At 45.1% G+C, this 22,489-nt stretch overlaps 1 protein-coding gene across 5 annotated transcripts in view; it reads left to right on the top strand.

The window, feature by feature from the left end:
* The window catches only part of LOC102576492 (palmitoyltransferase ZDHHC11), a 65,304-nt gene that overhangs the window by 2,510 nt on the left and 40,305 nt on the right, over nucleotides 1-22,489 (top strand). The window contains exon 1 of one of the 5 annotated variants that reach the window (XM_059728536.1): nucleotides 7,980-8,368. The exons of 1 other annotated variant lie outside the window; for it this stretch is intronic. In XM_059728536.1, the coding sequence (XP_059584519.1) occupies nucleotides 8,057-8,368 (312 nt within the window). In that variant the 5' untranslated portion in view covers nucleotides 7,980-8,056. Of the gene's footprint in view, nucleotides 1-7,979; nucleotides 8,369-22,489 lie in introns of those variants that run through there. 3 more of the 5 variants (XM_059728534.1, XM_019485461.2, XM_059728533.1) reach the window with 3 other exon arrangements.

Genomic DNA, 22,489 nt, shown 5'->3' with positions numbered 1-22,489 from the left:
CCCCCAGTTCCTTGAGTGTGTATACTTAAAATGTCTAAATTGGACTGAGGTTTTGAATATGCCATGGCAGTTCTCTGCACAGTTGTTCCAAAGATGGCAGCAAACTGAGATGGTGTGAAAATTTGGGAAGCTGATAATAGAATCGCAGGGTTGTAGCTAAACCTTTGGTACTTGTTGACATTCACAGATGCCTCCTGGACCATGTCTGTAACTAGAATCTTCCCAAAAATTTAAACCGCTTTCTAAAATGATTGGAGCTGCATTTTGGTTAAGGCTATAATAGTAAAGACTATCCTTTTAAATTGGTTTGGTCAAACTTCCTGAAAGCCCGTTTAAGATTGTTATCTTAAAAGAAAGCTTTTCCAATGCTACTGCTGCTCTAATCGCTTTGATGTTGGGGGACTTTTGTTTCTTGTTTTCTGGATGGGGTGGCTCTATCCCTTGTATAGAACATGCCAAAAATGGACAGTATTGATAATGTAATTAAGTATATACAGTGGATAACAGCTCCATTTGATCTCGCTGGAATGTATACCATGCAGGACATCATTTTATTTTGGATATAATTTCATTTGAATGATATATGTACATAAGTTCCAGTTGTTTACCAAAAAATCTTTGAAAAATGAAAGTGGTTAAGATTTTTATGGGGGGGGAAAAACCAGCATAGCAGTATTCTGTTGTTAGTCCTAATTAATAAAGTTGAACCTTGAAAGCAGTTTCTCATCCTCATCATTGCATAGCTCAGATTAAAAAGAAAAACAGTTTAAGGTTTCTCTGTCTTGGAACGTTTGCCAATGATTTGTTTTTCAAACATATTTTTGCAATACTGAGGAATTTATCATAAATTACTTATCATGAACTGAGATATCAGTTGTATATCAGTTTTAAAACTGAAAAACTTTTATAGAGAGGTAGGTTGCTGTGTTAGTTGGAAGTTTATTAGATGGCAGGGTAGATTTGCACCTTAGACTATCTAAAAAGTGAAGACATTTTATGCCATAATCTGCCTTTATTTTTTTTCCCAAAGCATTACTTTCCTGCCCCTCTCCTTCCCTCTATTCTCACTTCATATTCTTTTAAATTTAAAAAACAAAAAGGGTGTTTGCTGATATTTTCGTTTCAGTGGAGAATTGTTTGACTTGACAGTGGGCGATGACAACTTTCCAACATTCAGTTTGTCTTCTGATAATTTATTTTCCCTAGCACTTTCCTTTCATGTCTTGACTTCCATCTCCATGCCTATTGTCCTCATGCAGTTAGGAGACAGCGTAGAGGTGCACCTTATGACAACTGAATGGCAGAACGTGCCCAGTTGTAGAGTTGTTGAAAGCTGTGGTGAGCTGGGAAACGATACATTCGATTTGTAAGATTCCAGCTGCAATGATGACACTTACCAGTTGGAGAACACACAGACAAGTATCCTAGAAACATGTTGAGTAATCCAGAGTTTCTTTTAAAGTCTTTGTAAATCTGCATTTTAAATAGCTTATTTCCCCTATAAAAGCAACTGCTTTCTTGCTCTCCTAACCTAAAAAAAATAAAATGAGAAGTAGTTCTTGCAAAAGTCAAAGGTTGCTGTGTAATAGCTAATCATAAATATCAGTGTTAGAAGCTATTTATTGTTTCCATTTTGTCATATTTTTATGTTTGCTTCCCTAGTAAGTGTGAATTTTCCAGAGTGCCAGTGAGATCATTAAAAAAAAAAAATCAGGTAACTTACAGGAATTCTTGAAGTCCAGTAAGGCAATGGATAGGTAAATATCAATCGTTCTTCTCAAAAAGGAGAGCTAACCATTGTTCATGTTGCTAATCAGGGTTGCAGGAAGCCATTAATACAGTGGTTGTTGCCCCCCCCCCCCCCCCATGGTTTAAGTCAGTAGTCACCAACCGGTTGATTGTGGAGTCTCTGACAGTTGATCTCAGTCTGGGGGTGCTGAGTGTGCATGTGCACATACGTGCATGATCTCAGCCCCCCCAGACTGAGATACAGAGCTGCAGCTGCTTTGGGAGTAGCGAGACGCCACATGCGTCCTGCCACTGGGCTGAGCTGCACCTCCTGCCGCCGGTCTGGGTGAGTGAGACGATCCCCTGCTGCTCCCTCTGCCGCTGGGTGACTTGGGCCCTGGATAGGCGGGGTGGTGGGAGGATCAGAGCCTGGGCAGCTTGTCCATGCACCATGGCAGAGGCCTGGGGGCACATGTCTCCCCCCGATCTGTGCACAGGGTGGAGGCAACTGTCACTCCGTGCTGAACTTTGCACCCCGAGCCCTGCTGCAGCCGCTCCAGGAGCGGCACGATGCCATGTGAGTCCCACTGCTGGGCTGAGCCGCACCCTCTGCCTGCCCAGCAGCAGGATGCACGTGGCATCGCACCACTCCCAAGGCAGCTACAGCGGGGCTCGGGGCACAAAGCCCAGCATACAGCAGCAGCTGCCTTTGCCCCATGCACAGATTGGGGAGGCACATGTCTCTGGGCCTCCAGCGGGGTGTGTGCAGCTGAGGGAGCCCCCCTCCCCCCCCCCCCCCCCCGCATGCCTGGATGAGCTGCCTGGCCTCCAATCCTCCCACCACCCAGCCTGGCCGGGGCCCCACTCACCCCTACCCCTGCGTCACTCCCAGGGTGGCATGCGGTAGATCCTGGGTTGCACTGCAATTCAAAAAGTGATGTTGTGCTTAAAAAGTTTGGAGATCACTGGTTTAGATTATGCGTGAATAGTTGATGGTGGGAAGGCAGAGGAAACTTCAGCCTTCAGTCTGCCATAAAAAATTTAGGCAAACAAAGTCCATTGATTCGATTTACCTGTGCCACGTATATTTCTGTTTTTAGAGCATCTCCTCTTCAGTATAAAATATAACTAGTGATGGTTGAGCAAAGGAAGGGAACCTGCTTCTGGGAGGAATCATTGCTTCTGTTTTTCTTTAAATAAAATTTAATTTCTGATTTTGGCCAGAAATAGAAAAAATATATGGAGCTTATAAACTGGACAGTACAACAGGTTGGACAGCTGCAAATGCCCAGCAGAAAATTATCACTTTAGAGGAGGGCTTCCTATTGCCATATATCCAGTGTAATTGTGGCCTAAGACTCAGACTGCCCACAAATGCTGAAGAAGTGGCAATGTCTGGACAGAAGAGGCATAAATGAGATAAATCTCCATAGTGACATTTCTGCCCTGGCTTTGAAATGGCATTGGACTTGAAGTGAATCTTCTCTGAAAACTTAGACAGCTGTAGCTTGCTTGAAATATTCAAAACAATCAGGATGTACATATCTATGAATCCTATCTTTTCAGGAAGGAAATCCCTCCTGTATGGAGTTTTAAATGTTTCTTAATTTGTAAGGCTGCTTTGGTTTTATGTTAAGACTTGTTAGTAAAATGCTGTCTAAATCTGGGAGAGGCAAGAATTCTTGTGGGTGATATCTTTTATTGGACTAGCTGCGTGGTTGGGATAAATCTGATATGTTTTAAGGAAGCCTGAACAACATTGTTTAACAGCCCTCTCCCAGGATTCAGAGTTGTGGAAGGTATAGAAGCCTGGGGGTTAATAAGGGGATACTCTGGGTATCCTGCCTCAAGGGTCTAGGACAGAAAGGGGATGGTGGCAGTAGTCTGAAAGAAAGAAGTGGAGATGAGTTGAAGGTTTGTTTTAGAGTAGGGAAAATGTGTTGCAGAAGGAGATGGAGGGTTGGGCAAGAGTTGGACTGGGCTGAGTGCTGCCTCTGAGCTGGGCCGGCACTTGGCCTGCTAGCAGCCCACCCAGGCACCTGCTGAAGGCGGAAGCAGCAAGGGGCCTGATCCTTTTTTTTTTTTTTTTTTGGCAGAGCCTGCCTGTGGCAGGGGGGCGAGCTGCTGGTAGGCTGAGCAGCCCCTGAGCCACCCTGCCCTGCCTTCTCTTTAACCTGCATGGGGAATGAGGACAGATGATGCATTGGGTTGGGAACTTCACTTGGGAGGGACTGTGGTTTACATCCCTTTCCCAAGTTCTGTTATGTTCTCTAGCAATTAAATGTGAAATAAACCCATGTGAAGTCTTAGTTGATAATTATGGTTTAGTCTGACTGGTAGAAGTCACATGACATCAGACCACCAAGAAGTTCTGCAAGCAAATGCTTTCATAACAGTTCCTCAGCCAGGCAACATTATAGTGATGATGATTATGTGGCTTCAGTAGCTGAAAGGCAAGAGTTCTTGTGGGTGATATCTTTTATTGGACAAGCTGCATGGTTAGGATAGGTGTAGGCAATCTTTTGCGCATTATAGTATCCTTCCTCAGGGTTCTGGGAGAGAAGCAGACACAGCAGAGCTTAGTTCAATATTTGAAAATCATCATTGGCTTTAACCCAGATCTCCTAAATATGAAAGCTTGTTTCTCCACTTTTTTTCTCTGGCATGCTGAAGACTGTAGCTTTTCCTGTGCATATTTGATTTGATTTGTTTGGTTTATAAGTTCAGGGATGTTTCAACTCCTTCCTAACTAATTTTCATAACCATAACTAACAACTTGGTCCTGGGTGTGCATACAGACAGACTGCTGCCCTGCACCTCGGATACCCAACAAGACACAGCTTCGGGGAGCCTGACTCTTAGGAACTGCTGAACATCTAGCCTCTAAAAATAGAGCATCTTCCACATGTTTGTAGCTGAGCCAAAATCGAGAGACCCTGAATTTCTAATTATTACTAATAATTGGCTGGTCTTTTTGGATGGTTAATTCATGCATGTTACAAGTTTCCATAAGCATTAATTGTAAAAGCTGTTTCAAAGATGCAACCATCTATTCAAACTTTTACACTTAGACCTGTGATAAGATTTCTGCAATCACATAAAGCCAAGTTGTGGGTTTGTTTAATTCTATTGTTGACTTGAAAAGTAAATAGTTCTTTGCTGTACACAAAGGCTGCTACAGGGTTACAGTGTGAGGAGTTTGAGATTTAGTTGATGTTTGTGTTAGCTACCAGTATTTCCAAATTCTGCTAATAGAAGCTTTGTTTGACTTGAAACTGGTCATGATTTACATTAATGTGGACTCTAGCTCTTGTAAGTGTACCAATAAATAACACACGCTGTTAATGTGTGGGAAAAGCACAGCACTATAATTGTTACAGATACCGAAAAACATCCCCCCCAGTAGTTTTGCATGGCAAGCTAGGGACTGGGGGAGCATTTTTGCTTTCCTTCTATGATGAAGGCTCTAGGGACAGACGTTCAAAAAGCCTGAGCCTGAGTTGATTCAATCTTTGCAGGTTAGTCTAATCTGGCTAGGCTGAATCACTTTGTAACTGCACAGACATCCCAGAAATGCAGGCAGATGCCTGCAGTGGCTCGGGGTAAAAGCGGGGGGTGCTAGAGCAGTCCTCCCCTCCCTTCTACAGTGCTGAGCTGAGGGTGGGGGTGTGTGGCCAGGCCCTGGCAGGATTAGGGAGGGGTGTCTCTCCCCTCCCCCGAATGATAACAGAACATTTATCAGCTCTGTTATCAGCATTTATCACCACATCAGAAAACAAACAGCCTGTCTCATTAGCTCAAAATCTTCTTAAAGAAGAAATGGAGGGACATTACCAGCTGGGCTTTGATTAGCTCCAAACAGCCTTAAGCCCACACTGCTGTCTGCCACAGTATGGATGGTTGCCAGCATGTGGTCTGCTAGCTAATGCTGAGGTGTCTGTGTAATGCATAGTGGGGACGGGGGATCCCTGCTTAGCGGGGAGGGTAGGGGGAAAGCAGGGGGAAACCAGGCAGACATTGCTGTTCCTGCAAGTCTCTGCTGGAGGTGCAGCCATGGAGCAGAGGGGAGGGGCCAGCTGTGCCCTGGAGCAGAGAGATCTACCCAGCCCAGAGAGAATGCTGGGATGCTGGGGGAGTCTGATTTATCTTAACCCAGCAAGGGGTCTGGGACAGACATTTCATAAACTGGTTTGACCCAAGTCAGTTAAGTCTGATACTACACTCAACCAGGTTTATCTCAAACTGGTTTCAGCCAGTTTCAAACCGGTCTATGTTCACTGAACATCTGTTTTGTTACAGGTTTAAACCAGTTTCTGATCACTATGTGTAATGTCTGTCCCTAGCCAAAGAGCCTGATGCCTGGTGCATGCTTCCCGAGTTCTGTGCTTGGGGAATAAGGACATTTTGTTGGAGCTGTGGAACTAGATTACAGAAAGAATTTGAGGCCAGTAAAGGATCAAAGTGCTAAACAAGGAAAGACATTATATCTCTTTAAATGCATGTCCTCTACAGTTGACTGTAGGTAGAAACAAAAATGTGTCTTGAGGAAAATTGTAGTGATTAAACTACTACTTGCTTATTGCTCACAGGGAGCAGATTTTAACTCGATGATGCCCAATCTTTTGGTCCTACAGGTTGGATGTGTGAGGTTGGTCCACAGGCCCAGTTTAGTGTGTACCAGATCAGGCCTTGATCCATATTGTGCCTGCAGCTGGATTCGGCCCACTGCCCTGTCCCATATACCCACCCCTAAATTTCAGGATGCACCCCTGTTCTAACTGGTTTCTGTAATGTATAGAAATAAAGAGCAATCCTTTGCTTGTAAACCTCTTTCTTTACACCAATGACAAACTTAGCTCAGTGGACTCAGCAGAGATGTGGTGGGGTGGTGTAATTCTTACTTCATTTAAATTCATGCTATAGAGCAGCAGAGCTTTCCCATCTTATATGTGGCTCTGGCTAGAGGCAGAAATATATAAGCATTCCCTGTTCTCATGCACTGAGGCTGGCAGGACAGGGTTTCATGAGACATTAGGGCATGTGATCCTCATGTAAAGGCTCCTCTAGTATTGTGTCCCCCATGTCTTCTTTGCATGACTGGTGCCTCCCAAGTCTGAGGGGGGGCACCAGATCACCAACTGGGGGGTCAACCAGCAGCCAATCGCAGAGCCCAAAATCGCCAGTGGTGAAACCGGAAGTGCACTTCTGCCAGCACTTCTGGTTTCGTGGCTGGCATTTCCAGCAGGTGCATGTGCACCCCCTGTGTGTCGCTAATACTTCTTTTCTCTTTCCCAGTTCCACCAGATTCAGGTAACGGCTGTAGGAAAGCATCCTAAATAATGAGGACTCAGAACTTGCTTTTGTCATCTTTTGCATCCATGAAGGGTTAACTTGCCAGCAAATATTGGGGCTTTTTCCTGGAGATGGTGGGAAACCATTGTCAGTGCAGAGGAATCAAAATTCTTGTTTTCCGCTGGGGTTAAACTGAAATGGTGGGCAGCTGGACTTGTGAAGCCATTTGGTCACGTTGATGCTCAGATTTAATACAGCTTTTGAATGTAGCCTCTGACCAGTACCAAGATGTGAAGGACCATTTGAGGCCATCAGCTTCATTGCTTGATTTTTTTTTTTTTGGTTGAGAGGCATCCGCTTAGCAGTCTGTAAGCAATGGCATCGCTTGCTCTAACTGTCTGTAGCTCAAAGAACCATCTGATGACAGCTATTAACACATCCCGGAATAATAATATCCTGCTAGCACATTCCAATATGGTTTAAAATGCTAATTCTCTGAATGATTTCTTTCCAAGATAAAAAGAGGGGGAAAGTAGGAAGTGAGGAGGGAAATGACAAGGAGGCAGGAGAGGAATGAGGCAACGCACAGACCCTAGCAGAGGAGTGGGACTTGAGAGATGCACAGACCCTGCAATAGTTGGGGAAGGTTAAGAGAAGAAACCTGCAGGAAAAAGAGGGGGTGAGAGAGGTGCAGAGCATGTGAGGGAGATGGATACAAGCAGTCCCTGATGTGTGCAATGAACTCCGCCGGCAGAAGCAACTGTGTGTGAATGCTCCCCCCAGTTTATCTTGCTGTTGGGAACTGGGAAAACTTGTGAGTGATTCATCATTACAATTGCCTGGGATGACTGGATGTTCTTTTTTTTTTTTTCCTCCTGAAAAATAGTGCTAACCTTTATTTAAACTGTGTGAGCAGCTGGTAAGAATGAGGAAGTCACCGGTTGTGGTTTCCTCCTTCGTTAGCTCCAAAATTTAGCACATCTATTTGTTTCAAGACTGATAGAAAGCTGGGAGTTACTGCATTGCTCATACATGAATGCGCTGCAGCTTGCAGCCTAAAATCTGGCAGCATCAATGGCTGAAGGCATGTGTTAATCTAGAAGATTGTCACGGAGACTTCGTAAAAGCAAAGGAGTTGTGGGAGATTTTTCTTCCTGCTTTTTTTTCCCCCCCACTACCAAAGAGCAAGATGTGTGGGATGAATTCACCTACGTGCTGCATTTGTAATGTTTGTAGTCCACAAAGGTCTAGGTTCTCCAGAGGATATCGAAGCATCCCATTATACTATTATAAACCTGTGGGAGTTTTTGATCACTATTTTCAGTGCTGCTGTATATTGTGGTATTGGGTAAGTACCAAACTTCTTCTTGTTGCTGTAACAGTTATCTAGACTTGTTTGTACTGGAGTTGAAAATTCTCCTATTCTTTTCTGTAGCTCCTTCAAACATTTTAGCCATTTGGTAAGCATGCAGTTTTCTTAAACTGTTGATAAACAGAATTTGGTAGAGTTTACAAGGTAGCTGGGGAGGGGAGGGGGTAGCTAGACAAAGGGGAACAAATCAGGTTTGTGGTGCTCTTCAATTCCAGGAGACCTGAATGTTTTCATAACTCTTACATTTAGCCATAAATCCTTGGACCCATGCATTTCATGTTCAACTATTTTCTTTACAACTCTCATAGAGAGTCCTACCTTTCTCACTTCTACACATGAACACCAGTCACTTACTGGTAGGATGTACTGTTGTAGGAATCTGGAGCTCTTTTCAATGTTGGCTAGTTCTCTGAGGGTAATCTGGCTCTTCACTAACACATTTTATACACACTAGAAACATAATTGGTCTATTCCAGAAGCACTTTACAAAGCTCATCCTTAGAAAGAGGTTTTTAAACTGTTTACATGGAGTAAAATTCCATTTAGTTCAATTTAGATATCTTAGTTCAATTTAAAATATAGTGGTTCAGTTACACTGCTGGGTTATTTTCAGGCTTTCAGCTGGAACTTTCTAATCCATGCTAGAGCAAATTAAAAAAAATATATATCATAATGCTGAAACATGGGTACCTTTAAAATTAAATATTTGTACACACCACATCTTTTACAAAGATTTTAAACAATGCAAGCCCTCCCCTTCTAGCCCCCCCAAAAAGAAACGACAAAAAGCGGCTTCTACATTGCCATGCTGTAAACCATATGGAAGATATTTTAAATCTTCCATATTGTATAAAGCCTCTATCTTCCTATGAAAATTAAAACAATGAATCCTGTCTAGGACTTTTTTTAGCACTACATTTCCCAGATGACTTTGTAGCAATGCGTACACTTAGTTGTTCCATAAATTGTTGGGGGAAATTGAGATTTTTATGTATGGCCGTGTTCATTAATCATTTAATCTTGCATCATTTGCTGGGGAATTTGTGAGAGGATACCTCTTACTCAGAGTGAAGAAAAAAGCCTGGATGAGAGAGGGTATGGATAAGGGCTTTTTGTACGTAATAGATTACTTATGGCTGCACCTACCTGGTTTAGTCAGCTTTGCTTTCAAGCCAGTCTGCTTAGTTAGTATCTACTGAGTTTACGGTATGCCTTGACTGTGTTATTTGTTGAAGGCTGTATAGAGAATACAAACTTTTGCAACTTTTCTGTTGGTGGTTGCTCCAAAAGGATTGTTAAAGACTGCCAGGTAAGGGATGAAATGGTTCCAGTAGCTTGCAGAGGCTAACAAGCTTTGGTTTTCTTTCCCACTTAAATACGTGATTGCATTTTGTGTAGCTGAGATATTTTGAGGTACTTGTTGATATCCAGGGCTCATGTTTAAACTGCTGATTTGAATATAGTTGTTTTTAATCTACTTTTCCATTTGCACTTAAGAAAAGCACACAGATAGTAATGCAAAGATTTTGATAAAGGCTCTTGGATACATTTTTTTTTTATTCAAAATGTTTTGTGAGATAAGAAATTTGGGCCTTTAACATATCTTTTTTTTTTAATTCAGATTTCATTTGAAAAAGGACTTTTTAAAAAGAGAACCCTTTTCATTTAAATTGGATTCGTGGCATTTAAATTACAATAACAGTTAACAAGCCTGCTTGGTAGCCTTTGAGAGGGTATAATCGAAAAATAAGTAAGTGTGAGTGCATGTTGGCTGAAGTTTAAGGCTTTTGTGCTGCACCAAAGAAAATAATTAGTTGTTTCCTGTTGGAGCAACCAAAATCATTTGAGAAACTATGAATATATGCACAAATCCTCTGCCTTAACTTGCAGTGATAAACAGTTTAACAGGTACCTGTGGGAGGAGGCAGAAACACTGCTTTATGTAGATTCTCCCTTTTACTAAGCTACTGTTACAACAGCTACTGCTCCAATGAGCTTAGGAGACTAGTGGAGGAGGCACTGAGGGCCCAGAAGGTAGAGGTGATGGGAATCCATGAGGGATGGTCATACCTTAAGGGGGTGATCCTCCAGGCCCAAAGGATAACGGTCCCTGAGAGAAGCAAGGTGGGTAAGTGTGCTCAGAAACCCCCTTGGCTCAGCAAGGGCATTCAGCAATGCCTGAGGACTAAAAGGGAGGCGTACAACCAGTGGAAGGGAGGAGCTATCACCAAGGAGGAGTACTCCTCCTCAGCCCGGGAGTGTAGGAGGGCTATTAGGAAGGCCAAGTCAGAGATGGAACTCAGGCTAGCGTCCAGGATTAAGGACAACAAAAAATTCTTTTTCAAGTACATTGGAAGCAAGAAGAGGTCACCAGGCAATGTAGGGCCCCTGCAAGACACAAACGGTAATCTGGTGGCCACGCCAGACAAGAAAGCTGATATTTTTAACAGTTTCTTTGCCTCTGTTTTCCTGAACAGGGACTGGGATATCCCACCTACCAGAGGTAGGGACAATCTTGGGGATAGCTCTATCAAGTCTTCAGTCAGTGCAAATGTAGTTAGGGATCTTCTGGAAGGGCTAGACATTTTTAAATCTGCAGGTCCAGATGCCCTCCACCCAAGGGTGTTGAGGGAGCTGGCAAGGGTCATTGTGGAGCCCTTGCCCGGCTGTATGAGCATTAGTGGTCATCTGGCCAGGTGCCGGGGGATTGGAAACTGGCTAATGTGGTCCCTATTTTCAAGAAGAGGAGGAAGGAAGACCCAAGTAATTATAGGCCTGTAAGTCTCACCTCAGTGCTCAGGAAGCTCTTGGAGAGGATCATCAAGGAGCATATCTGTGGGGGGCCTGCAGGGGAGATCATGCTCAGGGGCAATCAGCATGGGTTCACCAAAGGCAGGTCCTGCCAGACCAACCTGATTGCCTTTTATGACCAAGTAACTAAATCCTTGGATGATGGTGTTGCTGTGGACGTAGTCTTTCTAGACTTTAAGAAGGCCTTTGACACTGTCTTTTACCCCATCCTCATCAATAAGTTAAGTGACTGCGGCATTGATGCCTGCACAGTTGGATGGGTAAAAAATTGGCTGATGGGGCGCACCCAGAGATCAGTGGTGGACAGGTTGTACTCAACCTAGCGAGATGTGAGCAGTGGGGTACCCCAGGGCTCAGTCCTTGGGCCCGCACTGTTTAACATCTTCATCAGCAACTTGGATGAGGGGGTGGAAAGCACGCTGTCTAAGTTTGCTGATGACACTAAGATGTGGGGCGAGGTGGACACACTTGAAGGGAGAGAGAGGCTGCAACTAGATTTAGACAGACTACAAAAGTGGGCAGATGAGAATAGATGGGGTTCAACGTAGACAAATGCAGGGTGCTACACCTTGGGAGAAGGAATCCACAGCATACATGCAGGCTGGGGAGTTCCCTTCTTGAAAGCACAGAGGCAAAAAGGGATCTTGGGGTCATTACTGACTCCAAGATGAACATGAGCCGCCAATGCCAGACCGCAGCCAGCAAGGCCAGCCATACCTTGTCATGCATCCAAAGATGCATCTCAAGCCAGTCCAGAGAGGTGATCCTCCCCCTCTATGCGACTTTGGTCAGGCCGCAGTTGGAGTACTGTGTCCAGTACTGGGCACTGCACTTCAAAAGGGATGTGGCCAGCCTGGAGAGGGTTCAGAGGAGGGCCACCTGCTTGGTGAGAGGGCAGCAGGACAGGCCCTACGAGGAGAGACTGAGGGACCTGAACCTGTTCAGCCTCAGTAAGAGGAGGCTGAGGGGGGACCTGGTGGCTGCCTACAAGCTCATCAGGGGGGATCAACAGCAAATAGGCAGAGCTCTTTTCTCCCCAGCACCACCTGGGGTGACAAGGAACAATGGTCATAAGCTGATGGAGAATAGGTTTAGGTTAGAGATCAGAAGGCAATATTTTACAGTTAGGGTGGCCAAAATCTGGAACCAGCTTCCCAGGGAAGTGGTCCTTGCCCTACCTTGGGCAAATTCAAGAGGAGGTTGGATGATCACCTGTCTGGGGTCTTGTGAACCCAGCATTCATTCCTGCCTGTGCCAGGGGGTCAGGCTAGATGATCTGTTCAGGTCCCTCCTGATCCTAGCTACTATGAAACAGTTCCCTGGAAAACCTCCTAAGACATGAAGTGTTTTGAAGTGAGGCTGCTGTAGCTTAGAAAGGGGGAGTGTCCAGAAGTGGTACCATAATCTTATCAGGCAAGGTTCTTTGGATAGATGTGATATCTTTTATTAGACAACTGAGTAGTTGGGGGTGGGGGGGGGAAAGTACTTTGCAAGCTTTCAGGCACAAGCACTCTTCTTCAGGTACAGGGAGTCACTGCTGTTCTGAGATCTCCAAGGAACAAAAGAAGCTAAAAGTGTGACAGGAGGTCAGTGAGAATGTAAATAGGTGGAAATTAGTAAAACAATGGGTAGGAGGGAACAAGGGGGAAATAATGCCTACGGTAAGCAAGGGAGACTTCTGTAGTTGAGCTCTCCAAGGTAGAAGAGAGCCAGTCTGTGAAAAAGTAAATAGCTGGAAATTAGGAAGACAAAGGGTAGAGGAGGGGAGGAAGGAGGTGGAGGAAAGTGTGTAAATGGTAAGGTCAGGCAGGTACCTGGTGAATCGGATGTCAGGCAGGTTGTAATGCATCATAAATCCAATATCTATATTGAGTCCATGATTTTTGTATCTAATAGACTTGTGAAGTGAAGTTTGTCACATGCCCTTTATTTGGGAGACTTGATTTTTTTTCTATTTATGTGTATTGATGGTAGGACTCTTTGCCCCTCTGTCCCTTCTTCCTTCTTTTGGGAAGGGGCTTAGCTTTGACTTCAAAACATGATATGTGTCTCAGAGCATTAGATGCTGATGCATATTTGCCCTGCCACTAGCTGAATTTATGCTGAAGATGAGTTGGCATTCTAACTATTCAGGTTCATGCATCGTACCTGCCTGCAATAAAGCGTTTTACTTTTAGTAGGAGTATCTAAAAGAGAGGTGACATATTGGCAATGAATAGAGAGTGCACACAGATGCACGTGCACCCCCTGAGATGGGCCACCAGCAACGCCTGCTGAGTGGTTGCTGCTTACCACACCCACCTTGCTGCTGACACCACCGGCAGCATCTGTGGGTGGTCACCAACTGCTGGTCTGCACTCGCCACCCTCCCACCCCACTGCCAACACTGCTGCAACCACCTGTGGGCGGTCCCCACTTACCACTGGTGCCTGCGGGCAGTCGCCATGCCCCTCCAGCCTCAGGAGGCATGAGGCATTCCTGATGTGACATGTAAATAATCTTGCACGGTAGCCATGGCTTTCTGTAACAACTCAAATGCATGTTGACTATAGAAAGTTTTAGTCTGGGGACCAATTAAGGGTCTCTATATTATAGCCTGTAGGTTGTATCTGCTACAGCTGCTCCTCTACCCTAATGCTGGAGTTGGCAGCTGTTCAAAAGGGGTTTATTTTCCTGCCACCAGGATCAGGATTAAAATGAAAGCTCTGTGGCTTCCCTGACCTGCCAGACTTTACAGCTAGGGACAGAAATTACACACAAACTGGTTCAAATCTGTAACACAACAGAAGTTCAATGCACATAAACCACTTTTCAAAGTCGCTGAAACCAGTTTAAGATAAACCTGGATGGATATAGCATCAGACTTAACCGATTTAAGTTAAATCGGTTTATTGAACTTCTGTCCCAGATCCACTCTGAATTCAAATTAACTCGTAGCCCCCCAGCATCCCAGGATGCTTTACACCTCATCTCAACCCTCTTTTTCCCCCCCCCGCTTTTTGCAGGGTGGATGGGCTAGCCTTGGCCCAAGCTGTCTGTTTCAGTAGATCAGGGAGGCATGCTCTAACCTTCCCCTGGCTTCTGGCTTGGGCCACTGCAGGCATGTGGCTGAATTTCTGCAACCAAAAGTGAATGTCTGTTCACTTGTTTATCTTTTCCAACTACACAGCTTAGGCTAACCTGTAAAGGTAATCAATTCAACCTTGGGCTTTTTGACTCTCTATCTGAATCGACTTGGCCTACAGCTGAAAGCAAGGACTTCTGACTTTTGTCACTGCTGCAGTATTTTTTTCTACCTGCTGACTTTATCTTCTCTTTGCTTTCATCGTTTGCTTACTCTGCTTCCCATCTAGCAGTGCCATGGGGTTGCATTTTACTACTTGGCTGGATGGGGAGCATCCACCTGAACTGAAGCTCTCTTTCACCTCTGCTTGCCCTTCTGCTGACACATACCACTCATCTTCCTTTCATCTCCCCCCCTCCCCCGCCCCACACACACCTCCACAGCCCTATCTCCTGTCATTCCTTTTCTGTGCTCTTGCAAATAGCTGTCAGCAAAATGCCTGCAGATCTGTAACCTTGTAGTCTCCTACCCCTTCCATATTCCATCAGTGACAAAAAACTGGCCTCTTCTATGCCACTACTGTGTTTTAGGGTGGGTTCTCTTCTTTTTCTCAGAGTGGTGGGGCTGATTATGCGTTCATGCTCCAAACGGTGCTACTTCCTGACTAGTTTTCCCTCTCCTGGTAGACAAACTGTCTGCTCTTCTTGCATCTTCCTTTTCATGTTGCTGACTCACCACCCTCCTAACACTTCTGTACCTTGCTTCCTCTTTTGTTTCTTTGTTCCTAGTTGCTGCTTTTTAACATGTTAAATTCATTCTACAAACACAAGTGGGACTGGGAGGTGGGGAAGGGAGCTTTGTTCATCTCCTGAAAGAGTTCAGTCTTTCTCTCCTTCACAGGGAAATCAGACACTAGAAAAACTGTATCTTCCATACTCAGCATTTTTGCTCAGCTTCTTGCTTTGGACCAAATCCCTGACTTGGTACAGACAGGGCAGCACTTGCATGTTGATTTTAATTTACTCACTCCATGCCCACACCCTCTTTTGAGTCTGATGGCCTTTAATCTGATGATGTGAGGTTCAGGAAAGCTTGTGCTATCATAAATTATGCACATGCACACTTTGGTTAGTATATAAGGTACCTTCTACTTGACTTTAGACTAACACAGGTAGGTGTTTCTGCTACCCTTAAACATTGGGCACTTTCACATGTACTCCCACTGTGGTGCTAGGTGCTCTTAATTAGTGAGCCATGCTAATTAAAAGTGCCCTGCGCTGCATCGGGAGCATGTGCATCAGTGGCGCAGCACACTTCCACACTGTGAAAATGGCAGTGGTGGACTTTGAACTATAAAGCACGTCGAATGTGTTTTAGTTCAAAGCGCACCACTGACATTTTCTCAGTGCGGAGATGCGCTGCACCACTGGTGCACATGACGCATGAGGCTGCCAGAGTGCGTCAGTTTCCATGCTCCAGCAGACTTGGTTAATCGGGTCTGCTCCAATGCACTGGATTGTTGGAGCAGACCCCCACATGCGTGCAAATGCCCATTATGTTTACACTAGCAAATTGCCTGTCAAGATTGATGGGGGAGGCAGTAGGGATGGAGCCCCATGTCCGGCCCCCCCAACCACTCCTTGTTTGATCCCTCTCTGGGTCTAGCCCCGCTCTCCCCACTTCCACCCCACCGCTTCAGGTCCAGCTCCGCTCCTCCTCCCTCCCCCCTGCCACTCCAGGTCTGCCTAGCCCATGTCTGCCTGCTTCCCTCTCCCTGCCGGCTATTCTGAGGGGTGTCCAGGCCAGGTGGCAGAGTGGGTGCCATCACTGTGATCCCCTCCTTTGCCCTTGGGCAGGGAGGCAGGGGGGAAGCCCTGCTGCTTGGGTGGCCCCAGGCGTGTTCCCCACTGCCACCAATTTCACCAGCAGTGGTGCAAGCTTGGGCCTGTGTAGCCCAGGCTGCATAGCCAATCACCACCCGCCGCCTCTGTTGCATGCTCAGTTGGCCAGAAGCATTACAGAGACTGGCACACAGATGGACAGACTAAGCCTTTTCTTATATTAGAAGTTTGGTCTGGGACAGGTTCTCTGCCTCTGCTGTGCCTTGCCTCTTGCAGGTGCATCAACCCCTCAGTTGACAGGTTCCACAAAGTGTTGTGTCTGATCTTTTAAAATGCTCTCGGGAAGTAAAGCCATTGTCAGTTTGTGAGCTGGGCAGTGTAAGTATCTCGTGGTTTACCATTCTAACGTTCCCTTCATGTGACATGGAAGAGAAGACTTTGCATTTCATCAGCCTCTTTTCATCAACTTTCCCCCACACACATTCTTACAATGAGCTCAGTTTTTCAGCAGACAGATTAAGACTGTCATACAGTCTTTATTCTTGGGAGCCAATAACAAAATGAAGATATCTTCCTTCTTTCCTTAGACATCTTGAGAGATTTTTACTTGGGGATCCTGTTTGTCAAAGTCCCTTTTCTCCAACTCCAGCCCACCCTTCACTTTCTTGCAGGCTTTTGAAACTGCTGTTGGGTGAGTATCTCTGGCCAGGCATTGCCTTTCCTTCACGTCATGATTTCTGTACTTACCAGAATCCAATTGCTCAGGAAGTCTGTTTTTAGAGAGGATGACTTGCATATAGCAGTGATTTTTTTTCTGACCTTTTTTCATTTGTGAACCCCTAAAGAATTTTGAATGGAGGCAGAGCTGACCCAAGCAGGGTGCGGGGCCTGGGGCAAAACAGCCCATGCAGGGCCTCACCCCCGCCCCTGCGCTTATCCTGTGTGCCCTGGACCTGAAGAAGCTGCCCCCACCATTGGCGGGGGGTGTGGAGAGCAAGCAGCTGAATGCCAAGCCGGTGGTGGTGGTGCAGAGTCACTGTGGCTGCTCCACCCAGCTCCACGGGGGGGCCCCCCAAAGTGCATGGCCTGAGGCAATCACCCTGATTCACACGCACCCCTCCCCTAGGGATGGCACTGAATGGAGGTGTGGACCCCTTTGAATTGTAAGTGTGGGTATTCACATACTTTTGATCATATCATTTTATGAGGACCCCTTAGACTAGGGGCGGGTCATTATTTTGGGCAGAGGGCCACTTACTGAGTTTTGGCAAGCCATTGAGGGCTGCATGACAGGCAGCCAGGGGCAGATAAATATTAATTTTCCTAATTTTTAGGGGCCCCGCGGGCCGGATAGAATGGTCTGGTGGGCTGCATTTTGCCCACCCCTGCCTTAGATGTGGTCTGCAAACCTCCAGGGGTCCACAAGCCACAAATTGAAAACCACCACTGGCATAGAGCATTTAACTGTCTGAATGTTGTTAGAGACAAGAGTAGCTTTTGTACCACCCCAAGGAAACCTACATCAGGGGGAACCTATCCTTGTCCTTGACACAGAAGAGCAGATGTCCACATGAAAAGGTTCCCGTGGGTCTCAAATTCCATTACACACTAGATGCAGGTGGAGAAGGGTTGATTGCATATTTGGGCTGCAAAGTAAAGCTCTCAGTTTTCCTGGAAATTGAGACTGCTATACTTGTATTATGTATTTGACCACTAACCAATTGCAATTAACTGTTTTCATGCAGAACCCCAGATGTGTCCATTCAAGAGTGGATCTCATCCACTATCTGTTAAGGCTTTACATGGGTTTTAGGAGTCCTCTTGTGGTTCAAGGGAAACTGTTGCCTCTGTCTGGTAAATTATGCTTGATGTTAGATTGCCTGACTCTGGAATTGTGAGCATTGAAAGGTGTTAGTAAGATTAAATGGGTGTGTGTTGAAAGGCTTTTTGTTATGACTGGCTTTATTTAATATTCTGTTTAGCTTATGATCCTGCTAGTCTGGCTTGCAAGGGCATTGCAGGTAGGATTCAGGAGTTTCACATGCTTTATTTCTAAGCTTGGCTACTCCTGCAGCCTTGTGTTACATATTTGCCTTTGCTACTAATGAAAGCAAGTAGGCCTTCTCATTCACAGAAGTTTAGGGGTGGAAGGGGCCTCATGAGATCATTAGGTCCAGCCCCCCTGCTCTGGGCAGGAAAAAATGCTGGGTTCAAATAACCCCATCAAGGCATGCATCTCCTTTTGAAGATCTCCAGGGTAGGTGCCTGCATTCCAGACAATAGACATTCCAGAGTCTTGTCACACAAACCATAAAGAAGTTTTTTCTTGTATCCAGTCGGAAACCTCCTTCTAGGAGTTTATGACTGTTGCTCCTGGTTTTCCCCTGGGGTGCTTTGGTTAACAGTTGTTCGCCTAGGCCCTGATGCTCTCCCCTTGATATATTTGTAAGTTGTCATCAAATTCCCCTGAAGCCTTCTCTTTTCTAGTCTGAACAGTCCCGTATCTGTCAGCCTTTCTTCATATGGCTTGCTCTTCAGGTCTCTAATCATATGAGTGGTTCTTCTCTGGACTCTCTCAAGCTTTTCCACATCTTTGTTGAAGTGTAGTGCCCAGAACTGGATGCAGTACTCCAGCTGTGGCCTCACCAATGCCTAGTAGAGCGGGAGAATAACTTACTTAGTGTTACTTGAGATGCATTGGTTGATGCATGCCAGCGTGTTGTTTGCTCTGCTAACTGTAGCATCACACTGGTGACTCATACTCATTCATTCATTAAAGCATGGGGGGGGGGGGGGATAGTGGTGTGCAAAGCCTGAATTGGGGTCAGGGATTCAATTCATTGATTCGGATCGCTGTCCCCGATTCAATTTGGCCGAATCCAAATCTGAAGAGTTGATGCTGATTCAGAGAATCAGCGATTTTGGATATAGACACAGCTTTAAAAGTGTTTTCTACATACCTTGAGGTAGCGGGCATGGCTCATGATAGCTGCAATGCTGGGGTGCATGGAGCATCCCACAGGACTGGGGGGGGGCTCTCCACGTGTTAGGCGGTGAACCCAGAAGTGGACCGGAAGTACAAAGAGTGTGGTTGCTGCCTTGAAGAGTGTACTACGTCATACAGGTCTAGAAAATTGAATCAGAAAGGGAAAGGTGCTAAGAGTTGAACATTTCTTGTTGTCCAGTGACACAAGCTGCATGGAAGAGTAAGTACCACAGAAGGATAAGTCAGCAGTGGAAATCAAGGTAAAAAATGTGTTCCTCAGTCAGCCGAGGAGAATACATAAGGATTTTTCATGTATTTGGATGAGCAATATAACTAGTTTACATGATGAGCATCTTCATAGTCATTGGTTTTGTTTCTCCTCTTACACTGAGTCTGGGTTGAGATGAAGGTGGTTCCATATTAAGACATATTTACAGAGCCCATCTGGAACAAGCTGTCTAGATGCCCTTATGTGGGAGTGCACTTGTGGCTGAGTAAGGACAGTTTCATTGGCAGGAGGAGTTAGAATGATGTAGTTAGCCTTGTTAGTCTGAAGTCAAGTAGAAAGCAGACTTGCACCTTAGAGACTAACCAAAGTAGACGTAGCATAAGCTTTTGTGGACGGAAGCTTGCTTTATCAGACACTGTGAAAGGAAGTGCACAAATCAGTGTTTAAGGAGAGAGAAAACTGAATACAAAACACAGAAGGGAAACTTGTGGGGAGGGTAGAGGGAGAAGGGGTAGGGAGGAAGCTGGGAGAGGCAAGCAGGCAATAAACCCATTGGAACAAAGGAGTTACAAAAGCTAATCCAAGGAGAGGAATAAGAATCCACAGTCCCTGTTTAAACCATACTTAATAAATGCAGTCTGTGGATGATTTCTTGTTTTTTTTCAGTTTCCTACTCAAAACAGTTTTGAAAGGTTTGCTGTCTAAGGATCGTCACCCTCAGGTCAGTGATGAAATTTTCCCGAGGTTAAAGTATTCTGCCACTGGCCTGCATGTCTTTCTGCAGCTGATGATAGATCAGTGTTCATTCTTTCATGGGATTGTCCCATTTGTCCAGTGTAGACAGCAGAGGGGCACTGTGAGCAGGAGATGGTGCATATGATGTAGGTAGAATTGCAAGTGAATTAACCTCGGATATTATCATCAGTGTTGTTTGGTCTAGTGATGATGTCATTTGTACTGATGTTGGGGAAGAGAAGGACTCTGGGTCCAAACTCCAAGTTCAGTCTGCTCCATCACTGCGCAAGCTACCTGCTTTGTAGGAATTCTTCAAGTGCATCTAGTAATGGCAAATGCCCTGGCCATTTGTGGAGGCATATAAGGGTTTTGATTTTTTTTTAGAGGCCTGCCAACACTTAAGATGATGCTGTGAGTGTCATAGCATTAGGGTAGCTTCTCTTGACAACACAAAGTAAAGACAGCTGCTGAAATTTGTCTGATCTGTTGTCATTTATGCAGCTGGCCGGTAGAGGCCTCGATCTGACTTGTTGAGCCCTCATTCTGTGAGGAAAATGTTGCTATCTCTTTTTTCCAGCCAGTGCCAAGGCAGGATTATTTTGGATTTACTTTTTGGATTGCCTGGAACCTAAACGCATGCATTTGTACTGAGAGCTCTTGGGGCTCAACACACCTGAGTTCTGATAGGGAACTTGTGGCTTCAGGTGTTGTATATGTGACATGCCTATAGTAACTCCAGCCAAGAAATACTGAAATAAGCAAAGGGAACTATAAAGATGTGGTTCCCATTTCACTGTGAAGTGGGATCATGAGAGGGTAGCATATGAATAAATAAACATTGGGAAAGCTAATGTGTTTTCAGCTCTTCTCCATCAAACAGCAAGACTCGCATGTAATTGAGAACGGGTATATCCCATGTTCTTCACCTTCTCTCCTGTAGGCAGTTGTCTGCCTGGGGGAAGCTGAGCGCTGGAAATAATGGCTGGAGGATTCCTTGGATGGGATGTAGATAGTGCAAAGGTAAAGAGTCAGCCAAGGCCTCAAAGTTACACCAGTACTTAGAGTGAGAGGAGGAGTTCTCCAGAAAAAGTGCCCCCTTGCCCCCCTTCCACCTGCATTGTGTGTGCACTTTTTCTGTTCACATGTGGCCATAAAGGTTTTTACCCTGAACCTGCTAAAGATCTAGGAGCAGGAGAATCTTTGTATTAACATTTAAAAGTCAAAGGGAATTTGTGTTTGTTCGACTTCCTTCCCCCCATTTCCCCAGCCCAACCAAAAAGCAGAAGTGAGGCCTAAAGAACATGGAATTGCTGTTGCTTTATATGTGTGTGCTAGTGGGCGGGGGGGAAGATGGGGCTTGCTTTCTCAGTTGTCTAATGAAGCTGACTTTCAGCAAGGTTTGAAATATGTTTGGTGGGATTACACTTCTGTGAATGCTATGACCTGCTTTTTTCAGCCAGCTCCAGTTACTTAGGGCTCTTCCTTCCACTAGCATTGTCTGCACTGCTTTTTTTTTTTTTTTTTTAATCTTTACTTTTGTACAGCATCTAGCCTTTGCTTTAACAAGGCAGGGTCCTTTCCCTTGTTTTCTCTTAGGTTTAGGAGGGATGGTTTAAATTCTAAAGGCCTTAGTCATTAGGATGTATCTATTGGGGCTGTGCAGCTGCTGTTGAGTAGGTAAGTGGTAAATATGGGGGCCCCAAATTTCTGTAGCTTGGAGAGGGGAGATGTTTTTTTCTGCCTCTTCCTTTTTTCCCCCCTACACCTCTGCTCTTTGCTTAGCTGCTTTGAGTTTTCTCCAGAGTTTGCAGTGCTTTAATGGGGGTGGGGGAATCTTGGGAGAGACCTTTAACTTTGTCTTCCAGCCTGTGTATGTAGGAGAGGTTCTTGCTTGCAAAGCACTCCAGGATCTGAATGGACTGCTACCACCGGTAACTCCCTGCAGGAAGGCAGCAGACATTTAAAACTGGCATGTCGTCTTTTTGAGTTTCACTACTATTCACACCTTTATTAAAAACGGCTATGAATTGCCGTTTATATTAGTCAAACAGCAGCAGACTGCAGCCTTCATCAATTATGGTAAAGCTGGGATCAGCAGCTGAGGTTTTAGGGAGAACCTCAGTCTCCTCTCCCTTTGCACTTGCCAAGCTTTTAAATGAAAGCTGAACTTCTCTGTTTAAATGTTGTTTTAAGGCCTTAGGCTGGATGGTGAAAGCTTGGTGCTTACTAGTGGCGAGTAGACACATCAGGTTTTTTCATTCCATCTTATTCTATAAATGGTGCTATGTTTTAAGTTCTGTGTCCACATACCTCAGAACTTAAACTGATGCTCCTCTAATTTGACAAATCAAAGTCTGTCCAATGACCCTTTTATTGAGGGATCAGAAGTATCTAGGTAAGAGAACTGAAAGAGAAAGAGTAGCACCAAGTA

The sequence above is a fragment of the Alligator mississippiensis genome, chromosome 5 (assembly GCF_030867095.1).
Source record: "Alligator mississippiensis isolate rAllMis1 chromosome 5, rAllMis1, whole genome shotgun sequence".
Classification (NCBI taxonomy): Eukaryota; Metazoa; Chordata; order Crocodylia; family Alligatoridae; genus Alligator; species Alligator mississippiensis.
The sequence above is the reverse complement of the archived record's forward strand: the minus strand, read 5'-3'. Positions and strand labels throughout refer to the sequence as shown.